The sequence below is a fragment of the Sparus aurata genome, chromosome 9 (genome assembly GCF_900880675.1).
Source record: "Sparus aurata chromosome 9, fSpaAur1.1, whole genome shotgun sequence".
In the NCBI taxonomy this organism is placed as follows: domain Eukaryota; kingdom Metazoa; phylum Chordata; class Actinopteri; order Spariformes; family Sparidae; genus Sparus; species Sparus aurata.
The window spans coordinates 3767883-3790259 of record NC_044195.1 but is presented as its reverse complement, the minus strand read 5'-3'; the positions used below and the strand labels follow the sequence as shown (position 1 = coordinate 3790259).

General features: G+C 41.1%; 1 protein-coding gene across 1 annotated transcript in view; it reads right to left on the bottom strand.

The window, feature by feature from the left end:
* trappc10 (trafficking protein particle complex subunit 10) overlaps nt 1-22377 on the bottom strand; it is a 101383-nt gene that overhangs the window by 46209 nt on the left and 32797 nt on the right. The window contains exons 2-5 of the mRNA XM_030427711.1: nt 7410-7491; nt 6101-6236; nt 3129-3328; nt 2506-2701 (exon numbers count right to left, since the gene is read on the bottom strand). Of these exons, the coding sequence (XP_030283571.1) occupies nt 2506-2701; nt 3129-3328; nt 6101-6236; nt 7410-7491 (614 nt within the window). The remainder of the gene's footprint in view (nt 1-2505; nt 2702-3128; nt 3329-6100; nt 6237-7409; nt 7492-22377) is intronic.

Here is a 22377-nt window from a genome sequence, read left to right as displayed (position 1 = left end):
TTTACTTCTCTATAGAAGTATGTACATTGCAGCGTGCATGTGAAATAGCAGCTGTAAACAATATTGCTATAACTTTAGTGACAAGTCGACAACTTTGAAGCGCTTTTCCGATGTTGTAGTTGTATGACAGAGTGCACTGACTGTGTGGACGAACTTTTGCGACTGGCATCCAATTTATGATGAGTGAGCACTCTCCTCCTGCTGCTGCCATACAGTAGCTTCTTCGAACACAGGCTGCAGAAGCAGCAGATCCCTCAATTTGTGGCACCAAGTGCTGGACCACTTCTCATCTCCACAAATTTCCTCACTCCATGCTCAGGGTCATTTGTTCTTAACTCCTCTCACAAGTAAGCTTCTTGGAGGAGAGATGAAACATCGTCAAGAAACTGAAACAAGTCCAGTTGCCTATGATAAGCCTTCACTTGCATACAGGCACAGAAATGGTGCAGACTGCCGAGCGTGTAGTTCATCTCTGATTTCCTCCACCTAAGGCAGGGATGGGCAACTGCCGGCCCTGGTCCTCCCTCAATGCGGCCCGCCAGTCAATTTCCAAATATCAATAATTCACAGTGTCGACGGAAGAAACATTATGTAAACAATTAACGTTGATGAGAGAGATAGGGCTACTTCTCCGCCTCGGATCACACCCCCCATACCTCCAGCCTCAAAAACACAAAGAACAAACATGTTCTATCCTTTTTAATTCTTAGAGAGGCGTTAGTAGAGCCTGTTTTATATGTCCACGCGTGCTCTCCACGGCCTCTCCATGGATCACACCGGAGCACACTACAAGGATGAGCTCTGACTCTGACTGCCCTTCCACCTGGACGCCGCATACCTCGATCATGTGCAGGGCCAGAGTTTACCCTACACACAGCTCTCCTATTTCCCCTTTCACGGACTCCTCAGCCTGTGTGATGATTCCTTCGAGCCTGCGTTCAACCGCAGAAGGAGCGGCACTGAGTGCACTGCGTAAATGAAGGCCACGCGTGGCTCAAAAAGCATCTGCTGTAGGAGCTGGAAGACAAACAACTTAGCAAGGTCACTCGGACACAGCGCAGTAATGCGCGTCTCCGAGTGACACCTCCATCCCGGACGCGTTCAAGTCCAGCAGGCTCCGCAGGTGTTTAGTAATTGGCTGCCCGCAGTGTCTCCACCTTGCTGAGTCGTTTGTCTTCCAGCTCCTGCGGCAGGTGCTTTCTGAGCCATGCGTGGCCTTCATTTACGCAGCGCACTCGGTGCCGCTCCTTTAGCGGTTGAACACAGGCTCGAAGGAGTCATCACACACGCGGAGGAGTCTGTGAAAGGCGAAAGAGGAGAGCCGTGTGTAGGGTAAACTCTGGCCGTGCACGTGATCGAGGTGTGGGGCTTCCAGGTGTATGGGCAGTCAGAGTCGGAGCGCATCCGTGTAGTGCGCTCCGGTGTTATCCGTGGAGAGGCCGTGATAAGCTGTTTGTTAACGCAGTGCTAACTTGAGCCAGTGTGCAGGCGAAGTTGAGTGCACAGAAGGAGAGATTGAGAGCAAGAGTGAGCGGTCTGCCAGCAAGAGTTTGTGAGAGCGCAGAGGTTATTATTGCATCTTAAAATGCATAAAAGCAAACATACAAACACATTTATTGAGCACAGAATATATTTCTGTTTCTGCAAATGAAATTTATGTTTTACCCAGGGAAAATCATCTTCAAAATATAGTTTATATTCAAGCAAAATATATTTTTCTGTGCTCAAAATCTCCCATTGCTCCTTCACAAATGTGGCACAAATATCACACCATAAATATGAAACAGTTCATGGAATGGGGAGGCAGAGAGTAGAAATGCTAAATATTATTACTGTTGCACTTTGTGCCTGTGTTATTTTTATTGAACGAAGATTTTTGAGACGTCATTGCACTGAATTAATTGTATATCACTCATGAATGTGAATGTTTTGTCTCTGTGTTAAATTGGCTGATTGAATGATGGGGATACAGTATCCTACTGGTGGAAGTGCGCGATTAAAATCTGGCTCTCGGGTAGTGAGGATAACATTTTTGTGGCCCTCTCTATCATTAAAGTTGTCCATCCCTGACCTAAGGTGTGTTACATTGTTAACTGTAAAAACATGGGTTAAGGATTAAGAGTAACCATAAGTCTACTGATTGTTTAGCAAAGGGCCCCAGGCCAGGACTCGAACGCAGGGCTGCTGCAGCGAGGACAAAACCTCTGTACATGGGACGCCAGCTCTACCAACTGAACGAATGGGGTCTCCAATGATATATAATAAAACAACATATATAAGTATGAACAGATTATTAATCAGCATTCAAGGAACACAATCAGCCTACATTTTATCAGATTCATCATCCATTTAAGGGAACTGGATGATGAATAGGGGAGCACTGGCCCAAAAAAGGTTGAGAATCACCATTTTAGGCGATGGACCATGCAGGTTTTTTATGTTGTTTCACACCATTCAGATTCGCAAGCAAAATTTAAGCTCACATGCTTGTTTTTTTCTAGGTACCTGGACCATGAAGTATTCACAGAAGCTCCAGCCAGGCTGAGTGCGTTTCTCTCTGAGCGTACGCATGTCGTCTTCAAAGCGGCCTAGGTTCTTCGTGAAGGACATGAGAAGGAGAGTTCGCAGCTTGAGCAGCAATGAATTCCAGGATTCCTGAGACCGAGACGAATCCTTTAGAGGGTCTGACAGCACCACACACCTGCAGCAAAGGACATTGATCTTAATATACTCACAGGCGGGTCAATCACCACAAATGGGTACTGATTATGTTGCGTGCTGTGATATGAAGAGAGCCTATTTCTTTACAGTAACTCCTGTATTACTTAAGCTACACAACAGCTTGTTTTGTCTAATGAAAGAGGACATTTTGATTTTGGACTATTGATCAAATTATTTCAACAGAAGAAAGCTGAAACCAGATATTTTTCTGGCACTTTTTGTTTGATAAATAAAAGATTATGAAAATAAAACCTAATTTGGGGTCAGTCTATCCCCAGTGCCTCTTCTAACTGTAGCAACAGGAAGAACAAGGGATTGACAATGTCTTGTGAGGGAAGTCAGTCTGCTCGCAGTTCTTCTGCCTATTTCACCCATCTCAAATCATTCATGGGGAGGGTGGTCCTAACCTGTCATTCTGTTTGTTGCAAAAGTCGCTGCGGATTTTGTCCACGATGGATGACCGGGGCAGGATGTTTGTCTTGTTCTTCTTCTTATTGTCGTTGGTCTCCACGACGACGATGACCCAGTCTGCTGAGCCGTGAGCCCGCAAGCTGTTCTGCCATCGCATCATGTCCTCCTTCACTGAGCCTTTATACACCTCTGTATCCTAAAGTAAAGTGAAGAACCTGAATTATTTAGGCATAACACTCATTCTTCTTCTGATTGCCTCAATGCCCCCAGCATTATTTTTTAACATGAAAATGATACAACCATGATTGATGATTCTGTATTGAATTGAATAGAGGTATTACAGATTTGCTAAATATTGCACTCTGTTTTTAGCTGTTTTTTGGAATCAGGTAAAACTCCTGTTGAAGTCTCCACATCAGAAGATATCAGAGAACTGAACCTATGAAAAGAATGCAGGCCAGCAAGTTTACATTGTTTTATAACTAAACTAAGGGTCCTAGACAGTGCAAGTAAGGTCATGTGCACAACAATACAGATAGATTTAAAAATATATTCTTTTCTCCTCTCAGACACACAAAGCTGATGTTTTTCCACAGAACTGAGCTCAGCAGTTTCACAACTTGCATTTGAAAATGCTATTTTCTGAGTGTTGTTAACTGACTGAAATCGCATATCCTATAAATCTAACATGAGTGATATGAATTCTGCATATCTTGTATACAGAGCTGTCTGTGACCTATTTTGCACCCAAGTACTCATATATTCTTAACCACTTAAGGAACACCGTTCCAACATAGGAACACCCTTCACTTAAAGAAAACCCTTCGTAAAAACGAAAAGTTTTTTGGCTAATAGTTTTAAGCATCAGATCTTAACAGTATATACTCACTGTTGGAAAGCTGCGACTATCGTGATTATTTTAAGCCCAAAAAAGTTATTTCCAGACCATGTAATAGCCTTCTAAACTCACCATGACACAACATTAGAAAGAGCCCTCTACCGCAAGAAGCAAGAATGCCTACATACCTTCGGAGTGTTCCCTTTTTCCACAGCTACAATGTCATGCCACAATTTTTTTTTTCAAAGTTCGCCAAGAGTCCATAGATTGGGAATATCCATGTCATTTTACCCAAAACTAGCTACAAGTGTCGAACCAGCAAGAAACCCCAGGGTCTTAGCTTTCATTTGAGACCAAGACTATGTTTCTAGGTAAAGGGGTTCTCAAGTTATAAGCCTTTGAATCTCAGTAGGCGCTCTTGGAAAAAAAAAGGACCCAAGCAAGATGCACAGACATGCCTTTAGAAAAAAAATTGTGAAAAATCAAATTTTTTGTCTTTTGACTTCAAATTTTGAGTGTAGCAAGCTGAGACCTGTGGCTATGACCTAATTGTGTCTGCTGTGTCCATAGACATACCTGAACCCTTATATCTTAGTCAGTTTATTGACATTTGAATTGGACGAAAACCGAAACCTGTGTTCCAACCTCTGTCACTCTGTGTCAGTATGTCATAGAATCACACTTACACTTCTAGAAAAAACTTGAGGGTGTTACCTTTCCAATGGTACCAAGCACATCCCTGAGTCTCAAACTATGTGGGAGGTGTCATGCTTTTAATTTCGGTATGTCGTTTTGGAAAAAGAACCTTAAAACGGGGGCGTTCATTAAGTGGTTGAAAGGGTAGACAAGTACACATTGCCTATCTTCAAGAACAGATGGAAGAAATAAACTCCACCAAGACTCAGAAAAAGTCAGGTAGCAGTAACATTAAAGAGCAGATTTTCTGTTGCTGACACAACTTGAAAAGGCCAACAGCCAATGAGCAAACGCTACTTGACTGCCTTGACCCATCCCGTAAAATTCATTAGTCAGTCAGTCAGTCACTGACAAACACCCTACAAATGTTTTGACAGTGACAAATCATACACCAATTAGGGATGCACGAAATGCACATTCTTTTCAACCATACCTCTTGCTACTGACAACCAATATTTATTTGTTTGCATTTTTGTATTTTAAAAGTTCTGAACATGTAGTTTTTGTGCACCTGAGGGTTAAAAAGGCTTCCCTCTGTTCTATAAAAGCCTCTATTTTACAAAAGAAGCTTGTCTTTGCTGTGTCTTGTATAATTTTAAAACAAGCCTGCCTGTATCTTTATACATTCACTGAGGAAGCTCAGGTTCTTTGGGGTGCAGGGGGCACTCCTGACCTCTTTCTATGACTCTGTGGTGGCATCAGCCATTTTCTATGGAGCAGTCTGCTGGAGCAGCAGCATCTCAGCAGCAGACAGGAGGAGACTTGATAAACTTATCAAGAAGGCCAGCTCCATCCTGGGATGCCCTCTTGACTCAGTGCAGGTGGTGGAAGAGAGCAGGATGATGGATAAGCTGTCATCACTGCTGGTGCAGGAGTCCCACCCCCTGCAGGTCACTATCACAGCACTGGGCAGCTCCTTCAGCAACAGACTGATACAAGGCATGTGTGTGAAGGAGAGGTATAGCAGGTCCTTCCTTCCTGCTGCTGTCAGACTGCACAACCAGCACTGCTCCATATAGACCTCACCCTGTACTCTGCACTGTGCAATAAGTCCGTACAAAACTCACATCTGTTTCAATTTCCGGTCAATTTCCTTAACACGTATATTTATTATTTGTATTTAAAATCTATGTATAAAAAATTGCTGTTCACTTTGCACAATATCATGTAAATATGTATATACGTCTATTCTATTTCTTCCCTTTTAAATTTTATTGTTTATTTTAGCAATTGGTTTTTGTTCTTGTAATATTCTGTCGCTGCTGAGACAAACACATTTCCCCGTCTGCGGGACATTAAAGGATTTCGGATTCTGATTCTGATTATGCACAAGGCAGCAATGAATGTTTCCCAGTGATGTTAATTAATTACTGAGTGACTGAATGATTGAGATTGTTGGGGTATGTGCGTGTATGTGTGTGTTAAACCACTCACACAACAGTCAGTCCAGTAGATGTGGAGGAAGGGGAAGGTGAGCAGAGCCTTGTTGCCCTCCTTGGGGAGCAGCTCCTCTTTAAACTGGACAAAATTAGCTTCAAGATGAATCATTTTTGGCGCACGGCCGTACGTCCTGCACAGAGAACAAAGCGGAGCTTTATAGATCAAATTATCTTTACCATAAATATTATTTTTATTGCATTGTGACAACATATGGCTATATTACATTTAACCCCAGAAACACAGTCATACTCTTGGATAAACACAAACACTAACTCCTTTATCTATCACTGGATCAACAGCTTCCTTAGAAGTTTATAAGCGTTCAAAGGAATATTTCATGCCTGGAACTCAGGCGGATCTGTCAAGCTCATTTGCTTTGGCAGATATCTTGTTTAAAGCCCCTGATTGGTTACTGGGCCAATCACAGGCCTTTATATAACATGGGGCAAGTTTGACACAATGACTGACAGGAGTGATACTGGTCCATATTTACAAGATGTCTAGCATCGAGTCTGCAGGCCTGCCCAGGCTGACAAACTAGGCATTTCTGATTAACTATGACTTAAGATTCTGTTATTCTGTCATTTTTTACTTGTTAAATGTTTTAAGAAACACAGTTTTGTTTAATGCCGTTATTAAATGCAGGCTTTTGCAGCATTCTAACTTCATCACTTCAAAATCAATTCCACCCCTTGATTGATCAGCACTTTAACAATCTCATAGATCCCAGATTGTGACAATAAAACTCTCATTACAAGAACCCCTGGGGCTGAGTTCATTCAACCTTGTTGATCTCACCACAAAACAGGTGTCAAACAGTGATCAAAACTCTGATAGATATCTCTGATATCTTTTCTTGGATTTCTTAGTACAAATAAATTAAAATGATAAATGGAAGATCAATACAGACATCATGTAAAAACAGCACAACAAACACCTTTACTTCCATGCCAGCACTTTCAAGGTGAATCAACATCTCCTCCATTTCCTCTGAACCATCATAAAAAGCATCCTTACATCAGACACAGCATTGCAGCAGTCTGGATTGTCACACCTGTATTAAACTTCAGTACATTGTGAATAAATCATCCAAAATCATGGTGCATGGTGCGATGATGTGAAATGTTGGCCCACCTGTACTGAAAGCATATTCACTGGCATTAATGGGAGCCCATTAACTACATCCTCCAAAATGATCATAGACCTTGATGACATAGCAGCAACAAAGACTGAAAACTAAAATCTTGACAATTACATTCATGACAATGTTTTCATATAATTCATTCACCAGGACAGTACCCACCTCCTCCACTCCATTGGCTCCCTGGGAAGTTGTTGGGCCAATGAGGTATATAGAGACGTAAACACGCTCTGGTCTCCAGCACCTGTGATGAAAGGAGCAGCATAAAGATGGTTATAAATTTGGTCAAATCAAGAATTCAAATACCTTACAGGAAAATCAAAATATAATATACTTCCCGATCACACCCTTATAAGAATAACTGTCTGAAAAAGATACATTCCCTTGACTTGTTATAGTGCCTGAAGTCCTTTCCATTTGACTACTCAAAGTTTTAGAATAATGGCACATGAAGGATAATTTAGGAAAAATGAAGTTAGCACATAATAAAGCAAGGGTACAAAGCACAGTACAAGTGAAAAAGGTACAAATAATACAAATAACTCTTGAAATGAAAATCTAACAGAAGAAATACTGTATGAACATTTAATGCAAGGCAGACTTTGTGTAAACATCAGAGAGTTCTCAAAATCAACACAGTAACATCTAAAAACAGCAGCAAGTGTGGAATAATTATGGGATTGTGGAGCCCTATGGAGCTACATGATGTGCTTACTTGAACTGTGAAGTTAATTTTCTTTTTACCATGATGGAGGTTTCAGGATTGGGGTTATGTCATCTCTTTCCACAATGTATACACAATGTAGTCTTCCTTTCTGAATGTCTTGCTTAAAATGTTTTATCATTAACAACAGAATAAAGCCATCAAACTAATTAACAAAACAACAGAAAGTACCAGGTCATTTCTGTCTTTTCTATTGACTAAGCGGTAAATGCCTGCTTCCAAAAAGCTTGAAAATTAGCTCTGTATTGTAGGGCTGGGCAATATGGCCTGAAAGTTGAATCTCTAATTTTTGAACACCAAATTCGATTTACGATTGTAATAGATTTGTTTTCTTCTTAACAACAAACTACAAATGACAAAGAAATTATTAAAAGCAGTGCTTTTATTTTAAGGCTTTTATTGTAAACAAACTTGACCTGATCCAAGATCTTTATTGTAATAGTTTTGACTAATTCCTCTATCAAACCCCTGAGTGAGCAAGACTTTTATTTGAAACAGACTATTGTTAAATGCAGGCTTTAGCAGCATTCTAACTTCATCACTTGAAAATCATTGGGATTGATAAAGTGTGAGCATAACTTTCATTAAATACTTTTTTGCAACAGGTACCTTTTGTTTATAAACAGTATTTTGTATCCCTGAAGATATGTAAACAGAACAGTTAACTGCACAGCTGTTTAACAATGCTGAGTAATATGTGTGGTGGGATATATTTCAACATCTATGATGTATCACAAATCTTTTTTTAAGAAACAGGTATCAACAAGTCATGAAATTCAGATCCAAGAATCACAAGTGTACTCAACAGCGCTTTACAATCTAAACAATATGCAGTATCCTTAGACCCCGTTTCATCACCATTTGATCTCTACATATAGTATGTTGTCAAGTGCACAAAGTATCAAAGCCATTTTAACAAACACAGACCAACAACTATAAATGGCTCCACAGTCAAAAAGCAGAAATAATGTGTCTCTGTCGGTGTTAAATTATTTTCAAATGCAGTATTTATTTTTTACATAGCAATATAGGGCTGGGCAATAGGGCTTTGACTTTTGGCCAAAAATCATATTCGAAGTTCGTTTGTTTATTGATATTAATATTCTAATATATTCAAATATTTATGAATAATATTTTGACCATTAAATGCCTTCGAAAGACCTATATTGGTATCAAACTTAAGTTGTATATGTTCTGTCCACCAGAGGGCAGTGTATCAATCAACGTCAATAGGTAGGCAATGATGTTTTCAGAAGAAAAACACTTTTTTTTTTTTTTTTTATTAAAAGTCAGACCCCTCCTCCTCTTCCAGCTTGCTGGGATGTAGTGTTGACAGGTGGGTCTCTCAAGTTGCTGGTCGTCGCGTGGTATGTGAGTCTGGTCCTACATATTTTACATATCACTTTGTCCTTAGTCGTGATTTTTCCCTGTTTCTTTGGGAACCCAAAGTAGCGCCACACGTTGCTTTTCAGATGGTCTGGAGTGTAGATTTCGAACTCCTCAGGCGTAGTTGTTGTAGGCGTCGGCGCGGCCATTGTTCTGGTATACAAAATAGGCGCTAACCAGGACACTAACATCACCTACAGGAGCCTAGATGACCAATAATAGCCTTGCTAATGAGCTCGCGATTCACAACTTCACCCGGCGTGAAAAGCCTCGGAATCTGAATTGAAAACAACGTTTACCAGCAAGCACATTTACAAAAAATAATGCCCATAACAGGTTCGAATATTAAGGGCTGCCTAATATTCGTTCGAATATCTTTATTTTTGTAAATATTCGAATTATATACTTATTACATTACATACTTACTTATTTTAAGGCTTTTATTGTAAAAAAATAATATAAAATAAAATAAAATAATAACATCTGCCATTTTAACCAGCGCACCTTCAAAAAAAAACCAAAAAAAACAAGTGTCCCTTTTTGATAAAATGCTTTTGTAAACATAAATTTATCAGATTGCATGTTTTTATAAAAACAGATCAGTTTCCATATTGAGATTGATAAAGTGTGAACATAACTTTTATTAAATACATGTTTTGCAAAAGGTGCCTTTTGTTCACAAACAGTATTTCGTATTCCTGAAGATATGTTAACTGAATTAAAGATCTGCATGCATTGCAACACATAAGAAAGGTCATAGCAAACTCCATCTGCTAAGGGCTCTCAGGTCCTTTGGAGTGCAGGGGACCTCCTGACCTCTTTCTATGACTCTGTGGTGGCATCAGCCATTTTCTATGGAGCAGTCTGCTGGAGCAGCAGCATCTCAGCAGCAGACAGAAGGAGACTGGATAAACTTATCAAGAAGACCAGCTCCATCCTGGGATGCCCTCTTGACTCAGTGCAGGTGGTGGAAGAGAGCAGGATGATGGATAAGCTGTCATCACTGCTGGTGCAGGAGTCCCACCCCCTGCAGCTCACTATCACAGCACTGGGCAGCTCCTTCAGCAACAGACTGATACAAGGCATGTGTGTGAAGGAGAGGTATAGCAGGTCCTTCCTTCCTGCTGCTGTCAGACTGCACAACCAGCACTGCTCCATATAGACCTCACCCTGTACTGTGCAATACGTATATACAAATCTCACTTCTGGTTTGCACTATCTGGTCAATTTCCTTAACACCAATTTTTAGGGGGCCAAGCCTGAGGGGCCAAGGGAAAGCGTATGCAAGTATACTCGCTTCTTAGGACCAGCGGTAGGTAATTGTAAAGATTTTTATTTTTATTTTTCTCCGGCTAAAAGTGGTGCTGCAGGCTAAACCGTACAAGGGAGGGCAATTTGGAGGGTTGGTCCAGACTCCTGCAAATATCTCAGACACAAAAAACTACATATATCTGCCTGCAGGGGGCGCTATAACCTAGGCCAACACGTTTTTGCCTATAACTCCCACACCGTATGTCGCACATTCAAAAACCTTGTATCCCCAGATTCCCTGAATGGAGCTGAATCACTTTGCAATTGGCCACGCCCACTTCCGCCTACAAAGTTTTTTCGCTAAATCGCAAAAACTGGAAAACCTACTTTCTCGAACTCCTCCTTGGGATTTTGTCCAATCTGCGTGAAACTTGGCACGTACACCCTTCAGCTGGATCTGATCTAAAGTCATCAAAAGAATTTTGCTCGGTCAAAAAATGCGCAAATTATTAACAAACAAATTTCTGTAGCTAGCTATAAAAATGTAAACTGTTTGATATCTCGGTCAAACTAAATGCTATGAACACCAAATTTGAGATCCTTGGTAAGCATGACACTGGGAAGGGATGATCCGAATTTGGCGAATTTTGGCCACTAGCGGGTGCTAAAAATATGGGAAGTTCATATCTCCTGAACGGCGATACCGATTTTTAAGAAATTTGGTTGGTATGATGTAGGGCCCATCCTGAGGCCATATATTGAAGGTGGTCATGACTGGTCAATGTGGGCGTGATTTAGTACAACAAATCGAAATCGGCACACATTCAGCCTTTTGCACTTCCAGTGCACTTCCCATTAAAGCGAATACCACGGCTCTGGCGTTGGCCTGTGTCCTCACTTTTGCCTCGAGCCCGGCATCCTTTGGGGCCAATTTCCGTGGGCTCTGCGGTGCGCGGGGTCCGAGTCACGTGGGGGGGCTTGGCCCCCATTCATAACTGCTTGCAGTTCTAGTTATTATTTGTATTTGTAAATAAAAATTCACTGCTGTTAATTTTGTACAATATCGTGCTTATATGTATATACAAGTCTATTCCATTTCTTACCTTTTTAATTATATTATTTATTTTTTGCTATTGTTATTTGTAATATTCTGACCTTTAGCTGCTATGGCAAACAAATTTCCCCATTTGTGGCACAATAAAGGAATACTGATTTTAGAGCTGAAACGATTCAAGTAACTCGAATAATTCGATTACAAAAAATGGTCAAGCAAAATCTCTGCCTCGAGGCTTCGTTTAATTCCTATCACCCGTGCTATGTGGCCTGCTTAGCTCACAGATCATTTTTCCACACGGACTGTTTTTGCGGACACACGCCACTATGTTCAGAATTGAACTGGTGCGATGGTAGAGAGCCAAGAAACTGTCAGTAAAAGACAGAGAATGTCCAAAGTTTGGGATCATTTCACACTTAAAATGAAGATAACAAAGTGCACGGTTCTGCGGTTCTGCAAAGCGTACCACAACAGCACGTCAACAATGATTCAACATCTGACCCGAAAGCATCCAGCTGTTAACCACAGCTCACCAAGCGCTGCCGACACAAGCTAACGTAAACATTGATGTTAGCTAATTTAACGTAGCCTACCATCGCTAATTAGAGCATATGGTATTTGTAGAGGCTGTAGCTTGATGTCGGTATGACCAGATATCATGTTAAGATGTGGAAACTAATTTGTGTTAAATTGCAAGAGAGTAATAGCATACACCAAATAACTCCTTTCCACACACAAACGCTCATCTCGTCTCTCTCACTTTCCCTCACGCTGGCATGCACACACAAACAAACACACACCCTTACTCCTGGTCTTAGATTACCACCACACAATATAGGCCTACTCCAGACATTATTAAGAGGTTATTTGGTAGTAATGGTTAATGCTGCAGATGCACAAATCTATATTAAGATGATTACTTTGAAGTGAGTATAGGGCTAGTTTTCATCATGACATTTGTTATGCATATTAATAAATGTTTTGGGTTTATATTTTTTTTCAGCACATGACAGCGGCGAGTTGGAATAAATACCTGTATGTTTTTTCAGGAATGAAAGGCAATAAAAGCCAGGCCTGTCATTTTCGTTATGCATTATTTGGCATTGTTTAATAATGCAAAATTATTTTTTATGAGATTACTCGATTTATCAATGGGATAATCGGTAGAATACTCGATTCTAAAAATATTTGATAGCTGCAGCCCTACATGATTCTGATTCTGATAGTAAACATGACATGTTGGTGGATGTACAGGACATGAGGTGTGTGCTTGCTGTCTATTTTACACATTTTTTGGCCAGGAAGACGAGCCTGTCTCCTACCTCTGGCTTGAGACATGCCCCGTTGCACCTAGGTTCGAAAGTTTTCAGCATGTGGATGAACCTCCGGCCTATCACTGTATATACGGGCACCACATCTTTAGCGATATGCAATATGACTGCATCTGTAAAAACTGCCCACTGAGCCCCTTTCTTCTCATATGGGACACAATCAGTACCTTTACATGCACAGCTTAGTCAGATTTAGGGCTGCAGCTATCGATTCTTTTTGTAATCGATTAATCTAGCACTTTATCGATCGATTAATCGAGTAATCTGATATTTTTTTTTTTGCATTTTTAAACAACCAAAACCAATAATGCATAACGAAAATTATGTGGCTGTAAAATGATCAAGCATTTCTCAAAAAAACAGAGGTATTCATTCCAACTCCAACATTTGGCTCCAAAACTAAGCCCATTTATTAAGTGCCAGTGCCAATAATTAAACAACAATACAGTTAAATCAACTTACTGTAAAACATGTATAACATGTAAAACTGTGAATACAAACTTAAATAGTAAAGGCCATTTGGCCTTGGTTTTGTTTTCTTCATACAACATCACAAAGAAAGGATTGCACCTTCTGCAAATTACCCACCTGAGAACAAAGAATGAATATAAAATATCAAGGCAAACAGGTACACGATGTGTACAATTTATAAAAAATAAATGTAAATAAAACAATTATAAATAAATACAATAAATTATAAATAAAGTATAAATAACACTTTTTCAGTCTTCAGTCCCCAAATCCATGATAACCACACTAATCCGCCAATCACAAGGAGGCAAATACACTGTGTGGGAAGACTAGGGTCCTACCTACTCCACATTATACGTGTCCTCCTTGAACCTAAACTTATCCTGAACTGTCAGGAATCATTTCAAAGTGACACAGACACATTGGATTAGCCGGTGGAGGCGGTGTAATGCACTCAAACAGAGTTTATAATCACAAAACAGCCAATGTAGCACGTAATTCATGATCATGTCTGTATAAAGTGATGTTTATTTTTGCTCTTCTTCGGCGGCTGTTTCAGTGAGTTTTGGGCGCAGAGTGATGAGACATGTACCATTGAAATTTGTAGAGTCCCAGCTTTCATATATCATGCTGTATGTAGCATTAGCATGAAGTAGCGTAATCGCTAACACCGATTTTTCGGACATGCGCCATTAGCGTGTTTTTTCTACGTGCTCCTTTAGTTGCTTGGTGTCGGAATTGAGTTTCGATTAGGCCATCGGTCCACAAACCCTGGTGTGTCGGAATTGAGTTTCGATTAGGTGAAAATGATTATCATGAGCGTTTAGCCGAGCTTCTTCCCGTTAAGTTGGTGTGCTGCATTAATATGTTGCTACATGGTTAGCATGCTCTTATAGGGTGTATAATGCAACATGTGCAGCTCGGGTTGAAGAGGTAAAAAACATCAAAGCTAAACATCATATCTAGTCAAACCGCATCACATCACTACAAATATAGAGCTAAATTGTGCCAGCCAGCTCAATTCAAAATGTATGACGCGTTGGTGTGCTTCCTGAACAACGGTCCGTGTGGAACAATCAGATCCCTGCACGTATAGTGCGCGTCATAGGAATTTAACGAGGCAGAGTTTTTGCCTCAAGGAATTTTTATAATCGAGTTAATCGAGTAACTCGATGAATCGTTTCAGCCCTAGTCAGATTACAGCCATAGTTCGACTATGCTACTCAACCAGACAACTGCAATTGTCTGAGTATACATGCCAGTGAGAAAATCGAATTATTGGCTGGAGCATGTCATACCCTGGTACGATAGGTGGCGCTGTACCCATTTCAACTAGTGGTAACACAGCCACCTCCAGCTGACCTCTTTACATCACAAGCAACAACAAACTCTGCCTCTGCATTCAAGAAAGATGGTGTACGAAGAGCGAGACGAAGCTACATCTTTGTACATTTTGTCTATGGTGTACATGATGATTACACAAACTAGATGCACAATGGCACTCTTGCTTCAATTATTTCGGAGGAAAGACGCCATCGTCGCCGTCCTTCTACTTCCGGCTCATGGCCCCAGGACAGAAATTTCGCGCCTGCGCAGAACACAAGATCCGATCTGATCTGATAGAACGTATACATGCAGGAGTAATACGACTATCAATCTTTTTAATCCGACTATGAGAAATCTGATCCTGTCCGACTTTAGTCCGAAATTTTTAGTGTTGCGGCGCACCGTCTGTCCAGGGGGGGGGGGGCGCGCACGAATGCTCGTCAGCGTATGTCCGGGGGGGGGGAGAAAGAGACACGGACGGACGGACGGTCATCGCCGTCAGCCGTCAGTATATGTTCCACCGTCTGGGTACAACCCTGCTTAGGTGGAAGGCAAAAAGCTTGGGCACCACGCCTAAGCTGTATAATGGCTGGGAAAACCCTGGTGTATACATGCTAGGGCTTTGACTCCGAACTTCGTTATTCAATATAATTTGAATATTTACAAAAATAAAGATATTCGAACGAATATTAGGCAGCCCTTAATATTCGAACCTGTTATGGGCATTATTTTTTGTAAATGTGCTTGCTGGTAAATGTTGTTTTCAATTCAGATTCCGAGGCTTTTTCACGCGTGGTGAGGTGATGTAGGTGATGTTAGTGTCCTGGTTAGCGCCTATTTTGTATACCAGAACAATGGCCGCTCCGACGCCTACAACAACTACGCCTGAGGAGTTCGAAATCTACACTCCAGACCATCTGAAAAGCAACGTGTGGCGCTACTTTGGGTTCCCAAAGAAACAGGGAAAAATCACGACTAAGGACAAAGTGATATGTAAAATATGTAGGACCAAACTCACATACCACGCGACGACCAGCAACTTGAGAGACCCACCTGTCAACACTACATCCCAGCAAGCTGGAAGAGGAGGAGGGGTCTGACTTTTTTTTTTTTCCCCCAACTTTATTTTTATTGAACAACTCCGCCACAGAAAAATACATGTTTCAGTTGTTACATTTTTTTTTTTTTTTTTTTTTTTTTTAAATATATAAACATTCTGCTGGATCATAAAACAAAGACAGCAATGACAATGTAAAAGAAACAATTCTCACAGTTGTTGGCCCTGGTGCACAGGTTGTTAGACTTTAACAGTATTCCACCCTCACCTAACCCCATTCCTCCCCGACCATTTCCAGCCCATCGGTCCACAAATTGTGTGTTTTGGAGTAAGGTAAAAAAAAAAAAAAAAGCTATCTTTTCCATTACGTAAATTCTCTTAACAACTGACTGCCATATATCAAGTATGGGGGGATCTCTTTTAAGCCAGTTTAGTGTTATTGCTTTCCTTGCTGCTCTAAGTAGCATATGCAGTAAATATCTTTTTCCTATTCATCTCTGTTTCAGGGAGTGCCCCAAGGATGGCCAGCAGTGGGTTCCTAGGCAACTGAGAAGAACATTTTTTTGTCCAATGAGTCAAATATCTCCCTCCAAAAGTTGTCCAAAATTGGACACTTCCAAAATACATGTGTGTGGTTTGCAGACTCATCTCCGCAATTCTTCCAGCATGCACCTGTTTGACTGGGATCTATTTTGGAAAGGATTAGCGGGGTTCTAAAAAATCTGTTAACTATTTTCTACTGGAACTCTCTCCATAGGTTTGCACAAGTGACTTTATGCGCTTCTGAAGAAATACTGTCCCACACCTCCATGCTTATCTCTAGTTCAAGTTCTGCTTCCCATTTATGTTTAATGTGCAGAGTGTTTTCTCATTTCATACTAGACAGCGCGCTATATACACAAGATATTGGCCTCCTAGTATGCTCTCTTTTTTGGATCCTTCTCAAGAACTGCTCAATAGGTGAATCGGATTTTTTAATGATAGTCCAATCTGGGTGTTTAGACAGATAGCTTCTTACCTGAAGGTACCTATAAAAATCTGATCTTGGCAGACTGAATTCATCACCTAACTGTTCAAATGTTTTTAATTCCTGTTCCCTAATAAGCTGATGGACAAAATTTAGGTTCAGATGTCTCCAATTTTTATATCCCCCATCCAATTTCAACGGCATAAACCCTTTTAAATGAGCACTACTTGACAGAGCCGATACATTACTAGGCAGGCCGAAAGTCCTCTGCACCTCTCTCCATGCTGCCATAGTGGCTTCTGACCATCTACCCAGGGTCTCCTCAAGAGCTTTATTTTCAGTGAATGGAACATTTGATAAAGGCATCAGAGCTACTTTCCAATCTGCATCCATCTAGTATCTCTCTCATCCAAAATCCAAACTGTCAGGGCCCTTAGCTGACAGGCCAACCAGTAATATCTAAGGTGAGGAAGCCCCCATCCTCCAAGCTGTTTAGATAACTGTAGAGTTTTGTATCTTACACGTGGGCGCCTCCCTTGCCAGATAAATCTTGAGATAAGATGGTCTAATATTGTGAACATACTTTTTGGTGGTGAGAGGGGCAATGTTTGAAAAAGAAATAACAACCTAGGCAGCACATTCATTCTAATACTTTCTATTCTACCTGAGATAGAAATGGGCAGCACAGCCCACCTGGTGAGATCAGCAGATATTTTGTCTATCAATTAATTGTTTGCCTTATACAACTTATCTAGACTTTGTGTAATAGTAGTCCCCAAGTAAGAAATACCTTCCTTTGGCCACTTAAATTTGAATGCTGCTCTGATCTGGTGTGTAGTAAGTGAATTCAGGGCCAAGGCTTCTGTTTTATTGACACTGACTTTATATCCTGAGAGGGTTCCAAATTTAGCAAAGCAGCCCATCAGATTTGGAATTGAGTTTAGGGGGTCTGACACATATACAAGGACATCATCTGCGTAAAGCGAGATTTTATGAGTTTCATTGCCAATTTCTATCCCCTTGATCATTGCATCGTCTCGCATCACCTGTGCCAGTGGTTCGATACTTAACGCAAAAAGGAGCGGTGAAAGCGGACACCCCTGGCGTGTCCCTCTACCCAGAGCGAAAGGCTGAGAAATATGTCCATTTACTCTGACCATACTCTGAGGAGCAGTATATAGTAGTTGGATCCATCTGACAAAATTAGGCCCAAATCCAAATTTATCTAAGGTTTTCAGTAAAAATGGCCAAGACACGCTGTCAAATGCTTTTTCCGCGTCAACTGCTAACGCCATACAGGGGGCTGGATAATTATGACTTTGCTCCATTACATTAAGAAGTCTACGGACATTATCTGATAGTTGCGCCTGGCTATAAAGCCCGTCTGGTTAGGATGTATTAAAGCTGTAATGACCGTTTCGACTCGTTTAGCTAATATGGAGGTCAGCAATTTACAGTCAGTATTTAAAAGTGCAATTGGCCTGTAGGAGGCACAATCTGTGGGATCTTTTTGTTCTTTCGGTATTACTGATATGATTGGCTCTTTCCAAACTGTCGGCAGTTCTCCTTTCTCAAAGGCGTGGGAATATGCTCTCTCTAGGATCGGGCTGATGATATCAATAAAGTTCTTATAAAATTCATTAGTAAATCCGTCAGATCCAGGACTCTTGTTGTTCTTCAAATTCTTAATTGCCTTCTCAATTTCCTCTCCATTTATTGGTCTGTCAATTAACTCAGCTGTGGGTCAATTGTCGGTAGTTTGATAAGGTAACTGTCGATTTTCTCTGGGTCACTTTCTTCATCTTTGTCCGAGTACAAGTCTTTGTAAAACCCTGCAAATGTCTCTGCAATTTAATTTGGTTTGTATAAAAATGGTTTGTCTGATTTGCCACTTTTGATTTTTTGAACTGTTGAGAGACTGTATTGTTTCCTCAACTGAGAAGCCAATAGGTGACTAGCTCTACTCCCATGCTCATAGTATTTTTGTTTTAGGAACCTTAAATTTCTTTCGACTTTTTCCATCAAGAGGTCATCAAGTTCTTGTATAGCCATTTTCAACGATATTTAGCAGACATATTTTCTTTATGTTGTTTTTCTAGATCATCAATCTTTTTTTCCAGTTCCATACGTTTAGCTATCCTAGCCTTTTTAAAAGTTGAGGCCAACTGGATTATTTTTCCCCGTAACACAGCCTTAGCCGCATCCCACAGTATGATTGGGGAAATGTCTTCTTTGTCATTAGATTCCAGATAAAAGGTGAACTCATCTCTTAAAGACGTTTGAAATGCTGGAATTCCTAGCAGGGAGGTATTAAGTCTCCATCTATGCGAGGTGGCCACCCCTCCCACATCCCAAACCACCGACACAGGTGCATGATCAGACAGGGTTATATTGTGAATTTGACAGTCTAATGCTCTAAATGATTCATTAATAGGCATAAAAACATAATCAATCCTGGAGTATGTGGATTGAGGGTGAGAGTAAAACGTATAATCTCGATCCCTTGGGTGTTTGTATCTCCAGACATCCAGGAAGCCAAACTCTTCACAGCAATTTTTTAGTGCCCTACTCATAGTTGTTGGGTGGGCGTTTGAATTCATACTTTTATCTAGAAATGGGTTCAGTGCACAGTTGAAGTCTCCTCCAGTCAGCAATATGCCTTGTGCCTTCTCAAGTACCAAGTCAAATATCGTTTTCATAAATTGTGGGCTGTTATCATTTGGGGCATACACGTTAAACATGGACACCTGTGTTCCGTTTATAGTGCCATTAATCAATACATAATGCCCCTCTTTGTCCTGAAATGAAGAGTCAAGGCAGAATTGTAGTGATCTATGTATCAAAATGGCTACGCCCCGTCTACGACCTGATTTGTGTGAGGAATAAAATACCTGTGAGGCCCATGATTTGTTTAATTTCTTATGTTCAGCCTCAGACAAATGTGTTTCTAGGAGGTAAGCAATACTGCAATTCATCTGTTTAAGCTAATCTAATATTTTCTTTCTCTTTTGGGGGCTGTGCAACCCCTTCACATTATATGTAACTACTTTACAGGGTGACATCTTAAGCTGTTGTTATCAATGCCCCTCAATGGGGCTGCCCAGCCATCTAAAGGACAAAGTCTTTTGTTGTCTTTCAGGCAGAATATTGCGACATGAGGCACCATGGCTACCAAAACTGAATATCTTACTCCATGGCGTGTAAAGAACAGTGTAACAACGATAAAAGAACAGAACTATACACAAAACTGTGAAAGAAAATGCTGGAACTTCCATCACAGTGACCCACAGTCCCATGGGCCTACTCTGCCAGCCACCCCAGATTACTACACAAGATCCATAATCAGCAGTACAAATATCAAGGGTGGTGATAGAAAAAAGGAGTGTCCAGAGCATCGAGATGCCTGGGCCTAGAACTGCCTGATGTTAAGACAGTAACGCAAGTGTCTTGGGTTGTTATTAAGAACTTCTGGCGTTCGTTCCCCCCCAAGAGTCCGCCCCCACCCCACGGACCACCCACTCTTTCATGAACATACGATACAGTGGTTTCAGTAATAGCCATGACAGAAGGCATCAGACATCGAGTTGAAAATAAATACTGATGATATCAATTCACTGCGATTAAATTAAAAAACAAATAAAAAAACAAATAAAATAAACCTGGGGCAAACCTACCAAATACATTCAGAGCTGGTTGGAATGGCATCATCACATGCAAAATGTCCACTTCATAAACGAAAAAAAAAAATAAATAAAAAGGGAAAACATAGAGACCATTGTTGTAATCATTGTACAGCAGTCTATTTGGTATCTGCGAGCTCTGGCCCCACTGTCCGTTAAACATTATCAATTAGATGAATCCCCACAATATCATAGAACCATGTCCTTGTAGTAGGTTTAATGCCCCAACTAAAACATCACTTCTGGACTTACTTTATGTCCGATGCTCTTCTTATCTCACCTTCGCAGTCACAAGTCAATTTGGGAGTGCATCAATGTCCCGCACCAGTGTGCGCGTGAGCTGCTCCCACCGGGATGGAACGGTGCCGTCCATCCTCACTGCTGCAACTCTTCCATGAGCTCCATTTTCGACAGTCTTGCAGTAATGCCCAGGTGCTTCAGTTGATCAGCCGCCTCCCATGCCGAGCTGAAGATCTTTTCCCGTCTCCCAAAGATACTCTCAGCACCGCAGGATACGACGTCCTAAACTTGATGTTGCGCTCCTTCAGCTGGCGTTTAATCTCTCCATATTCCTTCCGGTTACGCTGCAGGGCGGCCGAGTAGTCATGGTCAAAAGTGATACGGCTCCCCTCAAACTGCAATTCTTTTGTGTTCCAGCCTCTGTACAAGATCTGTTGCTTTGTCTGAAAGTGAAGGAATCTCACCACAATCGATCTGGCGGCATTGGCGTTTGTAGGTTTGTAGACCTGTGCGCGCACTCGATGTCGAGGTCCTCTTCCTCTGGGGAGCTTGAGAGCAGCTTTCAATAGCCTTGCTATGAAGTCGATCATATTCTCATCACCGTCGGCGCCTTCCTTTACCCCGTAGATCCGTAAGTTTGACCTCTTGAACGGTTTTCAATGTCTTCACAGTGCGCTTCTAGACGGCGCTGTTTACGTAACATGTAGGCCAGCAGTCGGTCCTCTCGTGCACCGTTGTCCTCCATGCTGCTCACTCTTTGCTTGGCCTCGTCCACTCTTTTTTCACAGCCTCGTATTTGCTCCTTCACACCTTTTAGTGAGTCTTCAATTTTGTCAAACCGCTGTGTCATGTCTTTTCTCATTCCTTTCATCTCGGCCAGGACCTCGGCCATTATGTTGCTAGTAGCACCTGTTTTCTTGTTAGCTACGGCCGAGCTAGCTGTAGCTCCGGTCGCGGGTTTGCTCGGAGTCGGAGCTTTGTTCTTGTTGCGGTTTCTCTGGTTCATTTCTAGGTCTGTATCAAAGCAGACTAAGTATGATTCAGTTATATCCAGAAAACCACCGTTAGTTAGTTGTTTAACGTGGGTTTATAGTCCGTGAGTTCGGGAGTCCAGTTATCGTGCAGCCATCCCTTGGGGGGGCGGAAGCGTAAGTCCCGGGGTCTGACTTTTAATTAAAAAAAAATTTAAAACGTGTGTTTTTCTTCTGAAAACATCATTTCCTACCTATTGAAATTGGCTCATACACTGCCCTCTGGTGGACAGAACATATTCGACATATTCGAAGTTTGATACCAATATAGGTCTTACTGAAGGCATTTAGTAGTCAAAATATTATTCATAAATATTTTAATATATTCGAATATTAATACTAATAAACAAACAAACTTCGAATATGATTTTTGGCCAAAAGTCAAAGCCCTAATACATGCATCTTAAAAATCCGATCATAGTCGGACTAACCCAGTAATTCGGTTTTCTTGAGTGTCATGTAAACGCACTGAGTGATGCATGCGTCTGTCTGAGATGCTAAAATAAATGGGTCGGCCGCTGTCTTTAGTTACAACAGCCTTTAAACATACTTTTCAGCGAACCGTGGTTTGTTCGAGGTCTGACGCTACAGAACCATACTACTGACAAGACA